Genomic DNA, 25,941 nt, shown 5'->3' on the forward strand with positions numbered 1-25,941 from the left:
TCCTAAATATAAGCATTTATAACAATACTAAATTAAAAAAAAATTACAACACAAGTTACATAGCAATAACACAAGGCATTATAGCATATATCCAACTAATACTTGGCAGAAAACATTCCGTGCCTGACTCCTAGCTCAACATGGGATAAGGAATAGGTCTTCATAATGTCTGAACTGTATCCACCTAACCAGTTAATTGATCAAGTCTAGTGAATAAAACCGGTAGCATTTTACAAGCTCTCTCCTGCTGATTCGGGTGAGTCAGAGGACATCTTTGAGGATGAACTATTTGAGTAAGATGGCTTATGTTGAAACACTCATTTTATAATTTTCTATAAAAAATTTCATCATAAACATGCAGGCAATATGCAACACTATATTCCCGTTTTCTCAAGATCAAGTGTAAAATTATTTCTACTCCAACATGAAAAATATAAGCTTGAAAATGAATAGAAAATTTTAACGTAATCAATGTACCTTCTTCCAAGGGCTAGGAGGAAGTTCTGCATATTTCCGATAAGCAAGGCAAAAAGTAGCAGTCCCAATCCACCGATGGCCATGGTAAATAAAACTTCCCACTTAAAATAACTCGGCACTTGGTTACCAGCTAAAGTACTGATTTGCTATGAGCAAGTTTTAGGGAAGGAAAGAAACTAAATTAATAGCATAATAACAATAACAGCTTTGAAAACATAAAAAATTAAACATCAAAGAATGAAACTTACATTCTCAACCATCAAAGCAAAGAATGCCAGATAATCGAAGTGTGGAAGTTACATTCTTTGAATAAGAAATAATACTTAACAAAAAAATAATGATGATGCTTATATACAAGTAGCTAAGCATTTAAACGGCTGTTTCAATGATATAACTGCTCATGGACTAAACAGCAAGAAATTTAATTCTCGTGTCTCGATAATGAAATTAATGATGTTTTATAATTCCCATTGTTAGCATGTAATATGTGGGCAGCTATGAACAGGATGGTAAACTTTGCATCATTCCAAAAAGAGTACACCACGCAAATATACAATTCAAATAAAGTGAAAGATTTTGAAAAGAAAAATCTCATGTATTCTGAAGTAGAAGAAGAGTATCATGATTAAGAATGCAAGTTTGAAAATCTTCAGAGTACAAGCACATAAGTTAAAGCTTGATATAGGAATAACTAAGAGTACAAATGAAAACCATAGAAAAAAAGTGTTAGAATAAAAAAACTAATCAACATTTGCACCATCTAAAGTGGCACCTTTAGCAGCATTCCCTTCAAGAAAGTAGAACTTTTATCTCATAGATTTGAGCATGCATTCCCTAACAGTATATGTCATTCATGTTGAGTAGTTGGACATATTGCATCATTATGCCCCCACAAATTTCACATAAAAACACCATTGAAATGGGAAGTAACAAATGATAAAATTAATCACCGCATGCATTCATCTATTTTTTTTAGGGAGACGGAATGGCCTAGGTTCCTAATACCTCTAACTAATTTCATGTATCTGGATAGCGGATGCTCTAGACAATTAACTAGCGAAAAAAGTAAATTCTTAGCACTAGAATCCAAGATGGGCAAAAAAGTGAAGCTTAGAGGCAAAATTACGCTAAAAGTAATTGGTTCTGGTAATGTTGTTAAGAAACAATCTCTTATTGTTGAAAATACCTTGTTAATTGATGTTTGAAACATAACTTGCCAAGTATTAGTAAGTTATGTGATAAAAACTTTGATATTAAATTTATGTCTGACAAATGTTTATTGAATTTAAATGGCATAGTTTTTTTTTCCTTGAAGGTGTTTGCATTTGTGATGCTTGTCGACTTTAAAAACTGGTTAAATCTTTTTTCCATTCTACAGAGGATTTAGTCACTTCAAGAGAGCTAGAAATTTAACATATGGGTTTATTTGGACCAATCAGCACTAGTAGTTTAGAAGGAAAATCTTATGGATTTGTAATGGTAGATGACTTCATACGATTTACATGAGTGAAAGTTCTAAACCATTGCTACCGGAGTTAACCAAAATCACAAAAGAAATCTAACTATTGTTGCTGAAATTTAAAAGGGGTTACAAACAAGACACTTGAAAAAAGGAAAAACAATGACACGACATAAAACTAAGACGTCAATAGGGGTGGCGAGGACGCTGTCAAAGGTGGCTGCAATTGGGGGAATGTAGGGATGTAATTGGAGGACAGCTAGGGTCAGGTGGACGGTGGGGGGGAACAGGGATCAGGTGGACAGGAGATTGGAGGCAGTGGGTGGAAGGCGGCAGGATGGTGGTAGGCTGTGCTGCAGGAAGAAAAAAAGGTGTGTGGTTGAACAGCAGCGAACAGGTAGGTGGGTTGGTCGGGAGACGGGGGACTGTAGTAAGTAGAAAAGGGCGGGTGTTGTGAATGAACTGCAGCTAGCAAAGAGGGGGGTGTAGGGCGACAGCGAGGAGGAGATTGTGGGAGGGTAAAACTAAGAATATTCACCGCCTAAGACTGAGCTACAGACAGAACACCAATTCTCCTCAGATACAACCCTAAAAGGGTAAACAGAGGAAGTTTACGGCTCTCCTGACAGAAAACAAGCCAAAAAAAACCCTAAACAAACTAATGAACTAATTTATAATAGCAGATAATGAGGGGGAGGCCCCTCCCCTTGGGTGGTAAAACTAACCCCACCTATGGCCGGACACATGCTGGACTGGCCCCCTTGTTGAACTGGTTGGTTCAGCCCCTTTGCCCTCATCAGTCGCCCGGAGTTGGGCTACCTCATGAGTCAAAGCTTTTGTCTGCCCGTTATCGGTGATGGAGTTATTGTAACCTCTCGGAGCTGAAGGATCTTCAACTGCGGCCCTAGTAGCCTCTGGAGGCTTGCCCATGATGCCATCCCGAGTCAGGATTGGCTAGCGAAGCCATTCCTTACTAAGGAGTTAGGAGTGTCCATGAGGTTGCTAAGAGATCGAAGATATAAATCATATTTCTAAAATGCTTACTGTTTTGCAGAACTAAAGAGATTATGGGCGGGTGGCGTATCTCTGTACCCAATTTTGCCAATGCTAGTGATGTCATGCAATTTCTCCAAACCGCCAATGCCAATAATTTGGCTCAAGCACGTTGTTACCGCTACATCGTTCACCATTCTTCGAGAGCCCCCAATGCAAAAACTCATGTTCGAGCGCATGGTACTCCTATCGTTCTCACATCCACTATTTTGGAGGCTCTCACTTGACATTTCTTTATCCATTCTGTGAGCACTAGGGTGCCAGCCAACCCTCTGGGTTAGTTCTCTGCTTACTAGCATCCTCCCCCTTCTGGATGGATCAAGCTTAACGATGATGGGACCCTCCTTTCCTCCAAGGTTGCTAGCACAGGTGCAGTTTTATGGGACGAGTTGAGCTTTGGTATTTCTGTGGCGGGCAACTATTTCGAACATTGGGATAGCTCTGAAGTGGAGCTTCAAGCTATCCATGCGTGGATTTTATGTAAGCCATGGATGTTTGAGAGTAAAGGCAATATCATTGAAAGCGACAACAACAACATTATCAAGCTTTGTTGCTCTACTATAAAAAGAAAGTTTTGGCAACATAGGCCGCATGATGCTTCAAATCCAACCTTTTTGTTGAAATTTAGATAAGTTTTATTTTTGCATATTCCACGTGAATAATGTAATAGGACCGCTCATTTTTGTGCAAAGCGTGCTCTTAATAGTTCTTTTATTTTGTTACATATAGATAGTGATAGAGAACTCTCCTCTATACTTGTAGATAATAGGGCTCACTTTGTACAACATAGACACATATTTGCATAGTTTTCGTACTTTTTGATATTAATGCTATTGCGTGTTTCACAGATCCCACCGTCGGCTGTTTTTCAAAACATCAGACGAGCTTCCTCCGCTGGCGAGCATACATCCATATCGATCTGCTCCTCTAGAGTTCCAAGGTCCACTACTGAACTAAACTGAGTCTGTGTACCATGAGTATTCTGGTAAATTCCTTGAAAATAATCCACGGTCAGCTCAACCTGATCTGAAGTGAGGGTAACCTGAACCACCACAAGCTGTGGTGGCTATGTTGGTAAAATAACGACCGTGATGTCTTGAGATGTCCTGTCGTGGCTGTCCCGTGTCTGGAGTTAGTGCCTCAATCCTATCATCCTCTGTTGTCACCAAAAATGGTTCCACCGGTGCTTCTCTGCTGGCAAAGGCTCCTGTGATCTCGGGCTCTGCCAGTGGAAGTCGGATTATGTGCTTCCCCTCCTTGGAGTAAGTGTTTATAAGCCCATCGTGCCTATGGTAAAATTCCCAACAAAAGGTGGCAGACATCTACGGGGACCACGTCACACCACACCTGATCTTACAGTTGGCTCCCAATTAAAATCTCCACCAGGCACCTCCGGCAATGCAGACTATGTTTTTCCTCTTCAGCCACATCAGAGAATATGACTTGGAGTGCCTCTGAGTCATGAGGCCCAACTTCTCCACAATCTGTGTAGACGTCATGTTCTTACTGCTCACTTCATCGATAATAAGACGCATACCTTCTCGTTAAAATTTATTGTGCAATGTCCCTGTGAATCCCTCGTATCATTGATCTGTAAGATCCGCTAACCACGAGGGCCTCTCCTTCATCCAGTGAAAGTTAATACACCTCACCCTGTTCCTCGTTGCTATCCTCTTTCACGGTGCCCTGCTCGGTAAAAGACAACTCGGCTCGTCGGATAACTGGAGGTGATGTGCCCAAATTCATTGCATCTTAAGCATTTTATGGCAATGACTGTAGAAGGCATGCTACTCCTCTCAGGTTTCTTCTCATTGGGGGTGGCTCTATCCTTATCTAAACAAGTTTTCTCAACTTCCTAAGGTGTGCTTCTACTGGTGTCTTCAGCTGTGGGTGGTCTCTGACTGGTGATGGTTGTCTGTTTTATTTTTGTTGTCTTTCCACTTTCAATATTAAGGTTTGGACGTCGACCAACAATGTTACAGCTGCACTACATTACTAATAGCAAGCTTTAGACCCCCAAATAATAGGTTATAATGCGTTCCTCTGGCTCGGCCAAATCACACTTCAAGCCCCCAAATAATGGGTTATAATGCGTTCCTCTGGCTCGGCCAAATCACACTTCATTTACAACTGTTCAAACTACAAGTCGTGGAATCTTAGAAACAAATCCTAACGATAGTGAGGTAGATATTTTTTTTTGTATCGCCTTCCGCATCTTTTCCCACTTAGTAATCTTGCCATCGCCTTCTCACTTTCTCGGCCTCTGCAAGTTGTTCTACCACAAGGAGACACTTTTCTCTATTTGATAGTTGAGAGTTTCACATTTTTATCATCTAGCACCTCTTTTTACTTGAAGATCCTCTCAACTAATTGTAATCATTCAGCAAAGTCATCTCGATCCATTCCACCATTAAACTTTGACCACCTTTATTCTGAAGTCCCTGTGCCCTTTATATCGGGCCTCCTCTCTCGACCTCTTCTGATAATAAGTTCCAAAGCTTCGTGGTCTTTCTTTTTCATCACTGAAATCCTTCCTATGAAAAGGGTTGAAAGTCTCATCTCTTTCACCACTTCGGCTTTCTCAGTCATCATTGAGGGTAAGTTCCCCTTGGGTTTCATCCTCAATGTCTGCAAGCCTCCGCCAAAGTCGACGAAACTTTCGTTGTATCTCATCTCGGGTAGACTTGGCATGCATCTCCTTGGTAACATAACTAGGGTTTAGAGTTGGCCGGTGAAAGAGGATGTAAAAAACTTGATTTAGGGTTGCTAATTTTGAAAATCAACTAGAAAAATTAGGTTAGGTTAAAGTTTGGATATTGTTTGGGAATAAAAAAGAAAATTTTTAATAGAGGGTTAAGGCGGATGCTAGGAATCTCTAACGTTATGCTTGCTTTGATACCAAATGATACCAAAATTAACCCAAACTGTTGAAGAAAAGCAAATATTATTGTTGAAATTTAAAAGGGGGTACGAAAAAGACACTTGAAAATTGGAAAAACAATGACACGACATATAACTAGGGTGTAGATCGGGGTGGTAAGGGAGCTGTCAACGGTGGCTGCGATTGGCAGAAAGTAGGGATGTAGTTGGAGGACCGCTTGGGTCATGTGGATGATGGATTGGAGGGTAACAGGGATAAAGTGGACTACAGTTTGGAGGCAGCAATAAGAAGGCGGCAAGATGGTGGTAGGTTGTGGCAAGGGGTAGGGGAAGAAGTTGGGCGTGGTAGGACGACAGAAAAGGGAAAGGTTGTTGTGGTTGTGGTTGTGGCTGTGGCTGTGGCTGTGGCTGTGGCTGGGTTGCAGCAAGAAGAAAAGGGGGAGTGTATGGTTGAACTGTAGCGAACAGGGAGGCGGGTTGATCACGAAAGATGGGAGACTGCAAGCAGAAAAGGGCGGGTATTGCAGATGAACTACAGTGAGCAGAAAAGGGGGGAGGAGGGCGACAGCAAGGAGGAGATTGTGGGATGATAAAACAAATGATAGTCACCACCTCGGAGCAAGATATTGTCGGAGGAGCACTCGACTTTGAATACAGCCCTAACAGAAAAAATAGAGAAAGCTAACAGCTGTCCTAATATAAAACACAACAAAACTAACCTTAAACAAAGCAATGACTTATTTATAATAGTAGATAAGAAAGGAGAGGGAGGCCCCTCCCCATAGGTGGTAACACCAGCCCCAATTAAGGCTGGCCACATGCTGAATCGGCCCCCACGCTAAATGCTGGTTCAGCCCACTAGTCCTCATCAATCATAAAAAAAATCATTTGCTATTTTTAAAATATTTGTTGTTTAGGTACAACGAAAATATGTTTAATGATCACAATGAGGATTAAGGCTTTGTTGTTGTTGTTGTTGTTGGTGATCAAAATGAGGAATTTAAAAATGAGGCATTTTAAACATTATGTAGAGAGAGTGGTATAGAATATAATTTTTCAGCACCTAGGTCATCACAACAAAATATGATTGCTAAAAGAAAAAATAGAACTCTTATAAATGCTTCTAGATCAATGTTAAATGAATACAAGCTTCCAAAATACTTTGAGCTCAAGTTATAAACATCGTTTGTTATGTACTACATTGAGTAAATATGAGACTAAGCTAAATTAAACACCGTATGAGCTAATAAAATGAGGAAATCCAAATATTTCTCATGTACATGTTTTTATGCAAATTTTGTGTTAAATAATGAAAAATCAAAGTTTGGGGAATTTGATGTCAAATTAGATGAAATTATTTTCTAATGATATGCCAGGTAGTAAAAGCATATAAATTTTTAACAAGCGAACTTTAGTTGTAGAGGATTCTACGAATGTTAACTTTAATAAATCAAATCTTTTCAGTCTACGTATAGAAATAAATAAAGATGAAGACACAGTGTCCGACTAAGAATATTTGGAATTAAAGAAACATAACGAGAAGCAAAAATTGTCTAAAGAAAGGAGATACTCCTCGAGTCAACCAAAATATCTTATCATAGGAGACCCATCACTTGGTGGTAGGACTAGAAATAGTATAGGACAAGAAGTTAGTCAAACTACATTTATATCTTTGATTGATCCTACCAATATAAATGAGGCTCTAGCTGAAGAGCTAGTGCTACACATTAAGAGTTAAATTAATTCACATTGAATAATATTTAGAATCTAGTGCGTTGGCTAACTAATTATAGTATAATAAAAAATAACAAAGTATTCAAAAATAAGTTACATGAATTTATATCAGTTTTAAACAACAATGCTAGAATAGTGGTCTAAGAATACAATCCAGTTGAAATATACTTTGAGGAGACTTTTAACCTTGCAGCCCGCCAAGAAGCCATCGAATTATTATTAGCTTTCTCATGCACAAGCTTTAAGAGATTTAAATTGCATCAAATGAATGTTAAAAGTGTCTTTCTGAATGGTGTAATTGAGAAGAATGTATTCATTGAACAACTACCTAGGTTTGAAAGTTCAATACATAAGAAAAACATACACAAATTAAAAAATAGCACTATAAGACTTAAATAGGTTTCCGGGTTTGGTATAATAGACCTAGTACAACTTTCAGAAGACAACACATTCGAAAACAAAAGAATCCTTCGAAAGTTTAGGAGGGATCACCACCTCGATACTATCAAGTTGCATACACTCCAACCTAAAAAGAAATCCAAGAATACAATACTCCGATAGAAAAAAAAAAAAACCAAAAAAACAAAAAATCTTAAAAAAACATAACAAAGCCAAAAGTCCTCCAAAACAACAAAATAAACATATATAAATGTCTTTAATAGAAACTAGCTCAAAATAGAAATAAGAAAATATGAAATAGCTCAAAACGACAAGTGTCTCGACAAAAATTGTCAAACAAGAAAAAACAGCTTATTCAATCTCCCGGTGATTGCGGAAGTCCCTATGTATGCAGTATTACAAAAATCCTGAGAACAAGATGGTGGGTGTAAAAACCATAATAAAATTAAGAAAAATGCATGAGATTTAGAGGAAAAGGAGATCGACCCACCATTAGCATTGAACTTGAGCCCCCGTGCGAAGGAGTAGAGGAAAAGGAGCTCGATCCCTATCAGAGGAGAAAAATCTAGTGTGTGGGTACTAGAAGGGCAGCGAGTTGAAGGAAAATTAGATAACTTAGGTATAATTATATTTTAATTAATGAATTATATATTATATATATATATATATATATATGTTTATTCATAAATATTAATAATAAGTGCATTTGAAATCAATAAGAAACTAAAGAAAGGGAGATTTGGTTATAGATAACTAAGGTAAATGTTAAAATTTATTTATTTTAATTAATGAATTTAATATAGATATAGTGCAATAAAATATTAAAAATATGTTTAATTAAACAAGATTTAAGTTGTAGAAGTTCAATGTAGAGGAAAAAGAAGAAAGTTGCAACATTAAAGGTGAGTACTAATGTTCTTTAAATATTGTAATATTTTTGCTTCTTTTAGATCAAATACATCTATTGTTACTGTCGCTAATTATATTGAAATCACTACAAACTCACAATTTTTTATTTCATTGAATTTTTTTTCGTATTGAAAGAATAATTTGTACTCAATACTGTTTAAATTAACATGAATATTAAATGTTATACCAGTATATTGACTATTATACAAATGAGAATAAGATAATCATTATTAGATAGTGAATTTTATGGTATACTTGTATGTGCATGTTTGGTCGTGATGTATTTTACTCATTTATGATACTAGTGAAAAAATGTCAAGGTACCCATGCACGTGAATAAAACATATTATTGATATTGATATGTCTTATTGACATATTAAACTGTGCTCTTTTGACGGATGTACAAATATAAAATAATATAAACATATTTCTAATATAAGAAAAAATACTGAATGTTAAGAACTATTGTGAAAAATCATGTCTAAAAAAGTAAATTGCCCACTGCTTTCATATCTATTAATAGTATCTCATACTAGCATGCTATCATTCTCTTTTTTATGTCATTATAGAGTATATGATTGTTCACTAGCTTTATTTAACTTACTGTTGTTTTAAATTATCATTTCATATTTAAACTATTTGATTAAAAAATAACAAACAGAATACAAACTAATAATGATGTAAATTTAAGTGTAAAGCTTCAATTTACTTTCTATAGTGGCTCTTTAATTTATTAAATGTTAGTTATAAAAATAAATAAATAAAATTTTAATTTACACCGTCTGACTGTCTGACCGTCTATACCAACTTTGGTTAATTCCAAGCCCTAAGTCGAGATATCAGAGAAAAATATAAAACTATTAATTAAGACAATATTAATGAAAGAGCAATAGGATAATTATAAAAAAATTTATAGTAATAAAAATTAAAAATTTAATTTAACATTAATGAAGTAATACTTTTAAATTTAGGCAAAAGGATACATCCAAGATTCAGGAAGAGAGAAATGTGGTAGAAAACGAAGAAGTGTCATTTATATTAAATGTGAACACAAATGGCTTGACCTAGATGATGGCAACGGTAGCTCAGTTGATTGAAGAATCAAGAACATAGTAGTCTAATGGTTGTGAAGTTTCGTTTCATTTACCCGGGAAAAGAATCTAAGAGCTGAAAATCAACGAGAATCGAAGCAAAGAGTCAAGAAACAAAAAAGGGAGGTGAAACTAAGGGATCGGAAGCTAAAAAGACAAGTTCACCTACAAAACGATGCGGCCTAGGCATGATTTGCTTACCTAAGAGTCAAATGCTGCAGGAAATGTTGAACCTAAGTTAGGTTTTTCGTCTAGCTAGTGATAAGAAAGCTTGGGGAAGAGGGCAGTGACGTGGAAGGCCAAGCGAGGCAGTATGAGGAAGTTGGAATGTGAGGAGAGCTGAAGCCACGTGAGTTTGGAGTTCCATCAACGGAGAAGCTCTCGTTTGAAGAAGGCGACGAATGCAGAGGGGCAGCGTGCAAGGATTAACTTTACCGAGTTTATAAAAGGTAAATATAATTTTTTAAAAGGTTAATTGAAAATTTTATTATTTAGGATTTTTTTTTGGAATTTTAGATTTGGAGGAGAATAGAAGGCGAAGGGTGCGAGCCAAAGTACGAGAAAAATTGACCAGAGCAAACTTCAGTAAGAAAATATTTTGTTTATATTATAAATTTAATTAGGATTTTATATAGTAAAATAATAATAATTTAATACTTAAATAATATAAATTTAATAGCTAATTAAAATGATTGTAATATCAATACTCATGTTTATTTAAATCTTTAATTTTAGAAGAGTCAATGTCAATGCAAATCAAATTACAAATTAATTGACATCAATGTAAGTACTTATATTTTTGTACTATGGTAATTTTTTTTTCATTTAGACCAAATGCATTTATTAAAACTATCATTAGCTATATGGAAATTAACACAATCTAATGAATTTCAATTCCAGTGAATTTTTGTTCATGCTGTAAGGATTGATATGTGAGCACAATATTATTTAAACTATCATAAATATTTAATGATTTATAAGTATATTGTCTGTTATGCAAATGATAATGAACTATATTTTTAGTAAATAATGATTTTCATAAAATGTTTGTATGTGCATGACAGATTATGATGAAGTCATATATTTAAAGTACTAACAGAAGAACGCTAATATAATCGTGCACATAAATGAAAAATAATACATTAAGTGATACAATTTTTTAGACGATGCTCGTGTGATGGATACAAATATAAAATGATATACATATGTTATTGATGAAATAAGATTCATATAATAGCATCAAATATATATATATATATATATATATATTGATTTATTAAAATGCCGCTCGCTGGGACTCTTTGGCTGGCACCTGCGAAGCCAGTTTTAATTCATGAGTATTCACTAGCTTTGTTTAAGTTTTCGATTATTTCAAATTAACATTTTAGGTTTAATTAAGTAATTAAAAGATGAGCGATAGAAAGGAAAATGCTTATAAAAGACCTGCCGAGATGGAAATTTAAATATACTATTTTTTTATTAGTAAATATTTCATTTGTTGAATAGTAAATGAATAAAGAAATTTAATTCCCACCGTCCGACCATCTGTACCCGCCCTAGTTAAGTCCAAGCCCAGGACGGATCGGGACAAAAGTGATATAAAAGCCAATGTTTAGGATTAATTAGGAAACATTTGATGAAAGAGTCGATATGATAATTATAAGAAAATTTTAATAACAATAAAAGAATAGCATTTTAAGTTGACTTACATTAAAATTTATATACATTCAGGCATAGTGATACATCTGAAATTATAGAAGAGAGTCCAATAGAAAATTTATGGTTATATCATGTCAATCTACTTAAGGACAAATGACTTAGGTTAGGTTATAAATTTCGAGGATGAAATTTTTGAAAGTGGGGAAGATTGTAACGTTCTATTTCCTTAAACCAGAAGAAGAATCGAAGAGTCCAAAATTAGTGAAAATCGAAGCGAAGCGTTGGGAAGCCAAAGAGGGGGAGGTGAAACAAGGGAATCGAAAGCTAAAGACACCAGTTCGCTATAAAATGACGCGGCCGAGTTAAGCCTAAGTTAAGGTTTTCACCTTGTGGGAGGCGACGAAGCTTTAGGAAGATGGTGGCGACATGGAAGGCCGAGAGAGGTGGATTGAAGGAGGCGCATGAGGAGGGGTTCGAGTGTGTGGATTAACTCGACTGAGTTTATAAGTTATTTAAATGATTATATATATATATATATATACACACACTATAATATTAAGAGAAAATTTCATTATTTAAAACTTTTGGTTAAAATTTCAAATTTGGAGAATATGAGGCAAAGGGTGCGAGCTAGAGGAAGAGGAAGATTGACCCAAACAAATTTCGGTATAAAAAATTTTGATTTGCATTAAAAATTTAATTAATAAATTTAATTAGGATTTCTTCAACTAAAATAATGAAAATTTAATGCTTAAATAAAGTAAATTCAATAGCTAATTAAAATGATAATTAATAAAAGTTTTGTAATATTTTGAATTCTATTGAATTTTTGTTCATTTTATATAAAAGATATCTGTGCACAATATTATTTAAATTATCATTTAAATGATTTTTAAGTATATTGTCTGATATGTAAATAGTAATGAAATATATTTTTAGTTAATAGTGATTTTCAAAAAATGTTTGTATGTGCATGATTGAATATACTATAGTCATCTTTTTACGGTAGCAGTGGAAGAAAACTAAGTTGCTCGTGCACGTATATTGAAAGGCATATCGATATTAAAGTACATTATTTAGTGCAAATTTTAGACGGTGTTCTTGTGATGATTGCGCAGATATATAATGATATATAGATTCTGTCGATATAATAAGATTCATTGAAAAACATCAAATAATTATATTAATTTAAGAAATATTTAACTGGCATGCATGTTGTTTTTCATTTTTTCCTTGTATTACTATAGTTTAAGAGTATGAATATTCACTATATTTGTATAAGCGTACTGTTATTTTAAATTAACATTTTAAGTTTAATTAAGTTATTAAAAGAAAAGTGATAGACGAAAAAATATTTATAGAAAGCGGGACAACCAGTAACGATGTAAATTTAAATATAACGCTATAATTTAATTTGATTAGTGTCTTTTTCATAGTTATAGAAAATAAATATGAAAAAAATTAGTTCCCACCGCCCAACCGTTTGATCGTCTGTACATGTCTTGGTTAATTTGAAAACCAGGTCGGGTTGTAACAAAAATGATATCAGAGACAATTTAAGAATAATTAATGTAACTTTGATGAAAAAGCCAATAAGGTAATAATAGAAAATTTTAATATTATTAATATTAAAATTTTTAATTTCAGGAATAAAATTTTTGTAAATGGGGAAAGTTATAACGTCCAATTTTAATTACTCGGGTAGAGGAATCGAAGAGCCAAAGAGAGGGAGAGGAAATGAAGAGCAGAGATGAAAGAAGAGGAAGCAAGGAGATGGGAAACTGAAGAGGGAGAGAGGAAGCGAGGAGTCAGGCAGTCGAAGAGGGAGATGAAGCGATGAGTGTTGGGAAGCCAAGCGGAATATTCGCCCATAAATCATTGTGTTGACTTGCCAATTGAGTCAAATGAAGAAAAACCACGATTTAGAGCCTCGAGAAGAGGAGAGGCAAAAGTTCACGGCATCGATGTCGAGCAGAGCAGGACGAGTCGCGTTCTGATATAGGAAGGGAAGTCGTCAAACAGAAAGGAGGTGGCGTCTCTGTTGTGTAGACGAAGAAAGAGGAGAAGGCCTGATTTCGTGCATTTGTGCGAGAAAAGGAGTCTAAGCCAATCTCTCAATCTGAATCTCTCATGTGCAGAAGAGGTGATCGAGCTGGAGGAAGGAGACTTGTGCGGTGACATCTTGTATGAGAAGACCTTCGAGTGATTTAGGGCTCAACAGAGACAAGTTTAATAATTTTTTTGATGTTAAAATTAATAAAATATATAGATATTGAATAGAAAATTTAATGGGATTGCAGAAAATAAAATATAAAAATTTTAAATATAAATATTGTAAAGTTAATAGTTAAATAAAATAACAATTTAAATAAATTTTTATAAAATAAATATCATTTTTATGTTAGGTTTCCAAATTAGAAGAATCAATGTCAAAACAAATCACATAACAATTTAACAGATATTGAGGTGAGTGCCCATGTCTTTATACTATGATAATATTTTACTTTTTCTAGATCAAATACATTTACTAGTACTATCATAAGTTATATTGAAATTACTGCAAACTAAAAACTTTTAATTCTAGTAAATTTTTGTTCATATTTTAAGAATGATGTATACACAGTATTATTTAAATTATCACTTGAATGATTTATAAATATATTGCCCAATACGAAAATGTGAATAAAATATATTTTTAGTAAATAGTGATTTTCATAGAATGTTTATATATGCATGACTGTCTATGATACAGTTATCCATTTATAATACTAGTGGGTAAACGCTAAGGTACTCATGCACATATATGAAAAACGATATTGATATTAAAGTACTTTAATTTGTAAAAATTTTTAAATGGTGCTCATGTAACAATTATGCGATACATAACAATATAGACATGTTATTGATATAGTAAAATTTATTGAATAACATGAAATAGTTATATTGATTTAAATAATTACATGCCATACATATTATTTTTTTTCTTTTACTACTGTAGTTTATGAGTATGAGAATTCACTATTTTTTTTTAACATACAGTTATTTTAAATTAATATTTTATATTTAATTAAGTGATTAAAATATGAGAGATAGTCGAAAAAAGTATTTACAAAAGACGCAGACTAGTAACGAAGTAAATTTAATAATATTGTTTTTAATTTAATTTGATTAGTTGTTCTTTCATAGTTAGTTATAGAAAATGAATATGAAAGATTTAGTTTCTATTCTCCGATCGTCTGTACCCGCCTTAGTTAATTTCAAACCCTAAATCGGGTCGTGATGTGTAGAGTAGTACCTGTCTAAGCATGTAGCACGATAGTTTAGATAAGTGCCCAACAAGGTTTTTGGTGCATCAATGGTACAGGAAAATGAGGTTTCTATTGGGCAGAGTATCATCGATAATATCATAATAAATTGAGATATGAGATAACACACAAGCATATGTGATCGCACAAGATGATAATGGAGTTGAACTAGAGCCGGAGATTTTGCAATACATGAAATGGTGTCGATTATGAGGCCACCTTTAATTTATATGAAGTGGTTAACATCATTGGCACCTAAAATCTAATACTCGAGATCACCTACAAAGCGAGCCATGACATGTCTAATTGTATTATTCATATAAAAAATGTATGTCATACAATTGTATTAAATAATTAGTAACTTTGTATTTAATGGTAAATTAATTTTTCACTTTCCTTGCAACGTGATTTCATTTTGTAGGTTGAAGAAAATTTTTAACAGTATTCTGGAAATTATGACCATAGTCCGACACAAGCATAAATCAACAAGTTTGAGTCGTGTAGATGTATGTGTCGGGTTGTGCACTTCTACGATGTACCTTAGAGTGATGATTTCTCAATTAAAGATGTAGAACCTTCTCCTTCTCACTCTACAATACTTGGATGATCTAAGCACAACCTTCTCAAACTGAGGGGACAATCTTAGGACATTCGCCATTCACTCATTGAGCATACTAAACTCCAAGACTATCCTAGAAGACACCAACCTTTCCATCCAACACCAACTCCAACTGTGGATGTATGAGACCAAGGGCGTTATTATTGAAGGAGATAATGTTATCTCCATCAATTACATGAGGAATGCAATGGACCAGAGTTCTTGGATGGCCAACCCTAAACTTTTACTTTGCTTTCATTGTTCAAACAGGTTATTTCACATTTTATACCTCGGGTGAGCTCAACCGAGCTACGCACTTTTGTGCCCAATGGTTATAGCTCATTTTTTGTTTTACTTTTTTGCCGCTGTACCAGAATCTTCAGAGCTTTTGTCATCCTCTAGGATGACAGGACCTCTTTTGCCCAAGCCCAAAGGCTTTTTTTTGTAATGTTTTTATGTACACCTTTTTGATTAATGCAATATGCACACCTTCACAAAAGACATGATGTGTTGGTCCTTCCATGTTCTATTTTGAGGGGCAGATTGGGTGTCTATTATAGTATTGCCACATCGGTTTTGTCACAACCCAGTTCGAAGCTTGGAATTAACCAAGACAAGAAGGGACGATCAAACGGTAGAATAAATTCTGTGTCATTCTAATTCTATCACTAACATTTTAATATTCAAATATCAAAATTTATGAGAGAGACACTAAAGAAAGCAATTAAAATTAATAAGTAGAAATGTGTACATTTTCGTTTGTTATTCTGGTCTCCTATAAACATTTGTTCCTCTTCTATTGGTTTTGGTCAAATGCTTAACCCTAAAAAAAATATTAAAGCAATATAATGAGTTATCTAAAGATAACTCAGGCATAATCACACTCCTAATCTACAATAACTAAAGAAAAACAATTCAATATGCATAGTGGTTTTTCACATCTCTACAAGAAATCTTATAATATGTCAGTTTTTCATATTTTTATAAGAAATCTTATGTATATTAATACATGTATCAATGACCATTTCAAAATGAAATTATTTAAATTTTTTGTAAGCATTTTTTTCATTTTATTTTATACTTTTACATACACATCTAACTCTGTGAGCATTACCGTCAACAAAATCTAACATACCCTTCGTCGATATTGCCCCCATCGACTTCCGTTAGCATGACGAATAGCGATGTAAACATCCCAATTTTATGGGTGGAAAGGCCATTACCTGTCTCCTGACAAATATTATCCCGTCGGCACAACGGTTAGCAATATAACCATCACAATTGTTTCGGGAGGTAAGCTTTGATCTACTTACCTATGGTTGATATTATCTCATTAGCACAACAGTTATTTAACTTACTATCACAAATATTTGGGGTGGTAGAAAAATTCTACACACACGAGTACACTAGCACCTCTTACATGTATCATTAGGGGGTGAAATCCTCCTCTGAACATGCACATACTAATATTTATATATAAGTTATTTCATTCTACATAACATATATTATTCTGAGGCATATTTATGCATCTACTACCATGCATATTTACTCATATTTTGATGTACAACTATCATGATGCATCTATCATATTATGAATATCTATATCTCAAGCATATCTCTTATATCATGTATATCATTTTTCATCGTTGTTATCATACATATATTTCTTATCATTTTCATCTTGCACATCAAGTATATCATATATATTAATATATATTCATCTCATACATATATTTTATGTATATCTATCTAACTAACAATAAGAAGGATCTAACTAAACTCATATAATTTGAAATAAAATAAATTACCGAAATTTAAAAATATGATTACTCACATCGGTTGTCATGCTAAATTTTTTATATTCGGTAATCAGCTGGACGTTATGATAATTTTTATGTTAATCTTAATAAACTATAAAACATAATATTAAGTTTTAAGATTCAAGTGTTTTCCGTAAATCAAATTATTCGTCTTAAATTGGCATTGGAATTATTTTACCTTAAATTTATGGAGTTGTTCTACAAATAGCTTTCACACGCATGTCTCGAACTTGTCATCTTGGGTAAACAACCTGAAATCTTAAACGACTTCGAAATTCAAAACGTCTTAATTCATAAGATGATTTAACTCAAAAGATAATTGATTTGAGAAAAGAAATCTTAAACGGCTTCCCGACAACCCATCCCTTTTCTGATGTTGCCAAAACTTCTTCTAACACTTCAAATCTTCTTTCACCTTCACTGATTTGTGTTAAAACCCCTACCGAAACTTGCAATCCACTTACGACACCGCTGACCCAAGAATGGTGCCTCCAAATGCTACCAGAAATGAACAATGCACGAAAAATGAGACAAATGTTAAAACAAAAATAAAAGAAAATGAAAGTCTCAAATAGCATGAATGAGGAATTCTCATTGAAATAATCCCGGAGCCTTAAATTGAAAGCTGTGGCACTTTGTAGGCTACTCAATTTGCACGGCTACAATAGCAGAGAGCTACTCTTGCAGAATAAAAAAAATCAAGAGAGGGAAAATAGGATTGGACACTCTACGGCTTGTGCGATTCCACTGGACAGCTCGCCCCCTTCTGTTCGCATCTACGGGCTGAGCTACGATCACAACTCCTCACAGGGCTTCTGTCGAGCGCGACCGAGAGGGAGGGAGAGACGTGCGAGTGGAGCTAAGAAGGGGAGAGGAAAGGGATCGAAGCCTCTGGAGAGGAATACCCCATTCAACGCCATCTCAAGGGTTAAAACGCGAGAATGGATTAAAGAGGTTAATTAAGGGTTACATTAGGTTTAGTTAACTAATAACTTCCAATTTTTACATCTTTCAATTCATTCATAATTTATATATAGTATTATATATCAAATTGATCGATTTGACGCAGAGAATTTTATAAAATTAATTCGATTAAATTCTGAGTATGTGAAATTTGAGATCAAAATTGATTCGATTGAATTCCGAGTATGTGAAATTTGAGGTCCATTTTAACCCGCCAAAATTTTTTATCAAAATTCTTAACAATTGGTTATTACAGGTTTTCACCAACTCTATGGGAACAATAACCTTGAATACTTATTACAACTACAACAATCAAGCATGAGTAAGAGCGTTAAAGAACGTTATCAAACCCCTAAAACCAAACATGTTTAATGATGTCCTAAGATCTAATGAGATATGCGAAATATGAGCTAAAGATTATAATATCTAATGAGATATGTGAAATATGATCAAAAGATTATACATAATGCAAAAGTAATTGAAATATGAGTTAAGACAACATTTTTTTTTGTGATATATCTAAACATAACTAAATTGCAAATACATTGACATCAATAGCACATTCATACTTGGAATTTATTAAAAAAACATCAGGAAGAGGAGAAAATTTTATGGAAACATTAGACAAATGAAAAAAATTAAAAATATAATAAAATAAATAAATAATGCACAATTGTCTTTGCTAGTCTGAAACTCTCTATAGACAGTGACAATACATTAAGGCTCCGTTTGAGAAGACTTGCGCCTTTTGTTCGATCGCATTCAACACCGCCGCCGAGAAAATAGACCTTTGGTGTCCGAGCATTTTCGAAACGTCTCTGAACACCGAAGTGGAAGAACACAAATATTTCGCATTCCAGAATGATCCTAAAGAGTCTCTTTTCGCAATGGGACATTTGAAAGAGCTTCTTCGAATGGCAAAGCTCCTTGGAATGGAAGCCTAATATGCAAATATATGAAAGAGCAGTAGGTGGGGGAGGACTTCAATATTGTATTAGTCCATTCAATAAATCACAATCAAATGCCTCAAATAAAAGGCTAATACTCCTTGAGATAGAGCTCATAATCCATTCTTAAAATGCATTAAATTAACAAAAGAAATACATTGGATGATGTAATCTTATCTTTAATATATGAAATAAGAGCATAAATTTAAATTAAAATGCCACAAACTAAAGATTAAATATGAAAAATAATCTGACGACTAGAAAGTTAGAAATATATAAAACATCATCTCAAGTAAAGGAGAAGATCTTAAAAAATTTCCCCTAAATAAGAGAGAGAAATCCAATAGCAATGATTAAGGGAATGAGAGTTTGCGCAGTGAGAGATAAATATTATCATGGGTTTAACCATCACATGGGAGTGAGCAACAGAATCTCAGACCTAAGATGTACTTAAGTGAGCACCAGCAGCAGAATCAAAGGAGGAAACAACATGAAAAGTAGTGGTAATTAGAGGAAAATGTTGTAGTCGGCGATCACAATCTACTTGGGAGAGAAATAATTCAGAATAAACATTAGTAGAATCGAGAGTAGGGTGGAAAGCGAGCAACTAAAGGATAATAAATTTTTTTCTCAACAGCAATCAAATAAGTGATTAGTTCTCTAATTGTGCAAGAGAGAGAGAACGGAATTGACATCAGGATGAAGTCTATCACCATAATACATGACTACCACAACCAAATGTAATGCTAGCAGCTAAAGCAGTATCTTTAAGATTAGGAGTAGTAAACTCGGCGATCTAGAGAATTTAAAAAGAGCTAAGAATAAATTAAAAACTGCATGGTTACTAACTAATTGAGCTTAAGCAGACAACATAGATGGATAGACACTAAAGAGAAACAAAGCAATATGAAAATTCTCTCATTTTTTTCTCTCAAGTATTGGGATGAGTGATGAAAAGCCTATATTAAATAAGTTTATCTATTTACTTGTCAATGAACTATAGTAAGCTTAAACATATTTATCACTGTACTGCAAAGAAATATTTTCAGAGTAGAGAGTCTGTACCCAAACAATATGTTAACTAAGGAAAATATATGGAATGAAAAAATTCTACATTTCTTTGGCACTCTCATGAAATCATTCATTCAAAACTTTTACGTATCCATATAAGAATAGCATAACAAAAAAATTGATACTTCTTATACCTAGGAAGAGAGAAAATCAATACAATGGTATTTCTCATGAGGGCAAATAAGAAAATAAAAATCTTGATGTTATTGACTTCTACAGTAAAACCAATGTTAACGGAGTAGGTCATTTCAGAAGAATGAGTAGAAGAAACCAACAAATAAACACCAAAAGAGAAAAAGAGAACCGGAAAGAGTTAGTGAATCATAAAAATTCATAATCGGACAATGCGGTTGAGCAAATGCATGCATCTGAGTGCCTGGTTCCCATGAGCTAGAGCAGATTATCAAAAAAAGTATGGGTCATATGAGTCCAAGTCCAAAGGCCCGCCATGACTGTGGGATAAATTGTGCACATTGGCGTGGCATATAACGCAGCAAGGGCTAATGATGCAACTAGCATAGTGCATGAATGAGTGGATCACAAGGGCATGGGGCACTGCACGCTAGAGACGAGAACAACGGGGTGCAACATAGTGGTGCAAAATAGCACAAAATGGAGGGGGAGAGGGAGTAAGCAAACAAAGAAAAAAAAAATACATTTTCTGAGGCATTCTATAGTGCAACAAACTTGGTTGGACAACCCCGAACTTTGTCACATCTTTGCCTTTTTTACTTCTTTTAGACATGTTCTTTTTCATTTTATTCCTCGGGAGCTTAATAAAGCTGCTCATTTTTTTGGCCAAAGGGCTATTTTACATAATTTCTCTTTTAATACGGTCCATGAATCGTCGGAGCTTTTTGTCATTCTCTGCATAGATAGGACCCCTTCTAAGCAGGTCTAAGGACCTGTTTTTTGTACTCTTTTGTACTCCGTTTTATGTTTAATGCAAAATGCACACCCTTCAGGAAAGGTGGGGGGAGTTGAGGGGAGGGAGAGTAAGCAAACAAAAAAAAAATTGGCATTTTTCATGCGAGCGAACAAGCAAAGGCAACATTGGTAGATCACAACACAGATGAGCAAAGCAAAGTTAGCATAGAAATGAGTTAGCATAATGATGAAACATGAGAGAAAAAAACAAGTTTAATTGGATAAAAACCCTAAACCAACTTTAATACCATGTTGGTAAACTTAACCAAAAAAAAAACTAAATTAATTTCTCTCTAATATTGATGAGTGAATACATGAGAAAACACACAAAAAAAATAGAAATAATAGAACGAACAATCTCAATCAAGATAATACATTATATATTAAAGACCAAATATTTATTAATTACTAAATATCTATATACAATATGATTTATAATTGAACTTAATATCGAGTACTTAACAAATTACTTGTTGAACAAAAAACGAGTTTGTTCATGAACATAAATAAACAAGTTGGACTATGTTCATGTTTAGTTTATTTAACCTTTGAGCTTTTTAAAAATTTTCAAACATGTTTATTTACAAATTTAAACAAACATGATTGGGTTTTAATTGAGCCAAGTTCAAGTTGTTCATCGAGTGCATTGGTTCATTTACAATCATAACAAAGATATTCTAAGAATAACTATGATGCATTACTCAAAGCAATAATTAAAATCAAGCGCAAATCATATAAAACAAGAAGTGAAAAAATTATCAGAAATACAACTTAAATCTTTCAATTTTAACCACCATATGAAAATAAAAAAGTTTTATAACAACAATAGCTTCTACCACTTTATTTTATGCCTTTGCACCATAAAATACATGAAAATAGCTTATACTTGAAATTAAATAACTTAATTCAATAAATGAATATTCAATCAAGTAAGCACTTGTGATAAATCCTAAGTAGAAATTCAATCTATCGCATGATTACAAGAAGTAGAAGCGGACATGCTTGATGGAACAAATCAAAATGTTTTCTATCCTCATAAAGTTTATTATGATATTGGACGCCCATAATCGTCCAAGCCAAATCAATCAAGTCATATTGCTAACATGAACAAGTTCAAGAACTCATTAACACTTGAACCAAATCATTAATAGCCTTAACTTTCCTAGAAGAGCACTTCTCATCAAGTAGTCTAAAATCAATTTACCTTTATGCCAAATTTGCCAAGAGAAAGGACAAATTCTCCCATGAAACTCTACAATAGAAGGCACAAATCACCAAAGTTACTCACCCACACAAAGCGAACTAGATAATCAGACCCACCATAAAGCTCACTAGAGATTCTCCGGTGGGATTTCTTCCTCAAGAACTTGCCCACAAATTGGAACTAATCAAGTGTTGCCAAAATATTTGGGCAGATTTAGCCAAGAAGACTAAGATTTTTTTATAGCAATCATTAGTAAGCTTTATTATAACTGTCTATTACTCAAATATAGTCTATCATTTAGCATTGAACAATGACTTAAATTTATAAATAGGGAGTTAGGGGATGAGCTGGAAAAACCTAAAATATATTTGTATTCTCATATCGCATCAATCTTGTGTTCTAACTAAGATCCAATATGAGCCTAGAAATTCTGTCTCTACGGTTAGATTTGTACTTGTTAGAAAGGTTCTAGTGTCACTACAGTGTTCTGAATCCAATAGATATAATAAAAGACAAATATGTATAGTTTTGTATTCAAATGTTTCCAGAAATTTTAACGCATTAATACTAACTAAAAATTCAGAAGCATGAAAGGACACAATGTCTAGAGGTGTCAAAACTGAAATCTAATATACCATGCTGATAATAGACATTTAGGCCCCTCTACTGAAATGAACTTCTCCATATAAAAACATTGGTTCAGCATACGAAGCAAAAAATAGAAGAAATATACCTGGAATCCCCAAAACAAGGAATACAAATATCGTGTAACCACACTATTTTCGGTGATCAGATTAACGGCTTGTACATAAATTCCATACTGAAAAGCTCCATCCTTAGAGAAGCAAGCACTAGCATTTGTGTTATTTTGCCAATCTGACCTGTCCGAACGAGAATCCAATTTTTCATCAAAGTTCCCACTCCCACAATCAATAAATGAAAGGCATAAAGGTATCCCTGAATCAGAGCATGCATTCTTTAAACATTGGTTCACTCTCTGAAAGGAAGACGAAAATCAAGATAAATTACTGAGAATTTTGATGAAATAACTCTTATTTCTTTACTTCCATGAAAACCCAAAGAAAATTTTACAGTTACAATATAAGCATAAATGTTGAAAAGAAGAATCTGCACCCTTCAACAAAAACACTTTCCATGCGGCACTTTGATTTGAATTCGAAATTTAACAAAAATAAAATAGTAAGGAAGAATAAAGGCATCCTAAAAGCAAATTGTAATTAGAAGTCTATAACTACTAGAGGATCCAAAAAAATGCAACCCTCCTGAAAATTACTAAGGGTATAACTACTAGATGAATTTAGAAAAAATTATGTTGACTATGATTTTGGAGTGATTAATGAAGGTATAACTATATTAGATTTTTCTTTAGCGTGTGATTTTGGTATTACTAATATTCTATTTAAGAAAAGAAATGAGCAAATTATTACTTATAAGAATATATCTAAAAAGACACAAATTGATTCTTTTCTTATAAGAAAAAGACATTGTCAAGCGTGTAAAGATTGTAAGGTCATTTCAAATGAAAATTTAAGTACTCAACATCGATTATTAGCTCTAGATTTTAAAATGAAAATAAGAAATACAAGAAAATATTATCATAAAATTAGATGGGTCACCTTATATTTTTCACAGTTCTCTAAGTTTTTACAATTAAACCAATTTTTATAACACAAATTTTTAAATTTTATTGTTTCTTGCACATTATTATTTCACCACGAACTATTTTTATTTATAAAAAATTTTTCTTTTAATTCTCCAAGTATATCTTTTGTCACTTGTTTAATAGTGGTTGTTACTTTATCCCACATAGAATTGCTTCTTCATAAACATCCCAAATATTAAAATCTTGAAGTACACTCATAAAACTCATTGTCTTTTACGTTGAAACTAAAAATTCTGCTTTTAGAAATCTTTATAATAGATTAGGTACTAAATAGGGTCAAAAATATATGCATAAACTAGTCAAACAAAGAAAATAAAAATCAAGTTTTAATTCAAGTAAAGTGTACTAAAAAAGAAAATTAAAATAACTTTTCTTAGAAAAAGAAATTCAACATAAGTGAGTGAACTATTTTGATAAACTTTTCAATGAAATTTCTGATAATACGATCGACCTTAATGGTCTTAATATCATTAATAAAAATAATATGATTTATTTTTACCGTTGTATTAGTTAAAAAGTTGAGCAAAATTTAAAGAAAACCAAGAGTAAAAAATCAGTAGGATCTGATGATATTCCAATTGAAGTTTGAAAATATAAAGAAAAAAGGGGATGCAAAAGAGTGTGCAAATTATAGAGGAATTAAGTTGATGTGTCATACTTCAAAATTATGGGAGAGGGTAATTGAACATATGTTAAGACGTGATACAAAAATTTCAATTTCTCATATACAAAAATTTCTCATTTTACTTTGGATTTATGCGGGACAAGTGTACTACGGAAGCTATATATTTATTGAAAGATTTGATGGAGAGGTACAAAGAGAATAAGGAGGATCTACATTTGATTTTTATTTATTTGGAAAAAGCTTACAATAAGGTTCCAAGCAAAGTCCTTTATAGAGTTCTAGAGAAAAAGTGTTAATATGACTTATATTCAAGTCCTTAAAGATATTCATACTAAAGTTGTTTCTTATGTTCGAAAAGAAGGGGGATTAACCAATTATTTTCCTATTTCAATTGGATTACATTAGGGACGGCTTTAAGCCATATCTTTTTACTTTAGTTATGAATGCTCTTACTGGACATTTACAAAAGGATGTACCTTGGTGTATGTTTTTTGGCTGATAATATCCTTCTTGTAGATAAGATTAGAGAAAGAATTCAGGAAAAAATTAAATTATAGAGGCTTGCATTGGAGTCTAAAGACATTCGTTTGAGTAGATCTAAAACTAAATACATGGAATGTATTTTTAGTAGTAGTAGCTCTACTGACAGCAGAAACAATGAGTGATCAACTAATTAAAAGGTTTGATCATTTTAGATATATTGGGTCTATTTTTCAAAGTGATGGTGATATAAATGGGAATGTGATTAGCAGAATTCAGGTTGGTTGAAGTGGAGAAATGCATCAGATATATTGTGTGATAGAAAAATACCGATCAAACTGAAAGGAAAATTTTATAAGATGGTGGTGAGACATGCAATGCTCTATGCCACAGAATGTTAAAGAAGCATAAAATAAAGTTAAGTTTTGCTGAGATGAAAATGCTTCGGTAGAAGAGTGGCTTAACACTTAGAGACAAAGTACGAAATGAATATATTCATGATAGGTTTGGTGTATCTCTAGTGGCAGACAAAAAACAGAAAGTCGTCTCAGATGATTTGGTCACATTAAACATCGACTATCCGATGATCCTATTAGAAGAGTAGAAGTTTAGATTCGATGTATGTTAAGAAATGCAGAGGTAGAACAAACAAGACT

The 25,941-nt window shown here is 33.4% G+C and overlaps 1 protein-coding gene across 2 annotated transcripts in view; it reads right to left on the reverse strand.

Annotated features, from left to right (window-relative positions):
- Positions 1-25,941, reverse strand: part of LOC110038595 (probable cyclic nucleotide-gated ion channel 20, chloroplastic) — a 100,121-nt gene that overhangs the window by 21,740 nt on the left and 52,440 nt on the right. For both annotated transcript variants that reach the window (XM_020743471.1, XM_020743472.1), the window contains exons 7-8: positions 23,230-23,493; positions 478-623 (exon numbers count right to left, since the gene is read on the reverse strand). In XM_020743471.1, coding sequence (XP_020599130.1) covers positions 478-623; positions 23,230-23,493 — 410 coding nt within the window. The remainder of the gene's footprint in view (positions 1-477; positions 624-23,229; positions 23,494-25,941) is intronic.

Source organism: Phalaenopsis equestris, unplaced genomic scaffold (genome assembly GCF_001263595.1).
Source record: "Phalaenopsis equestris unplaced genomic scaffold, ASM126359v1 Scaffold233198, whole genome shotgun sequence".
NCBI lineage: Eukaryota > Viridiplantae > Streptophyta > Magnoliopsida > Asparagales > Orchidaceae > Phalaenopsis > Phalaenopsis equestris.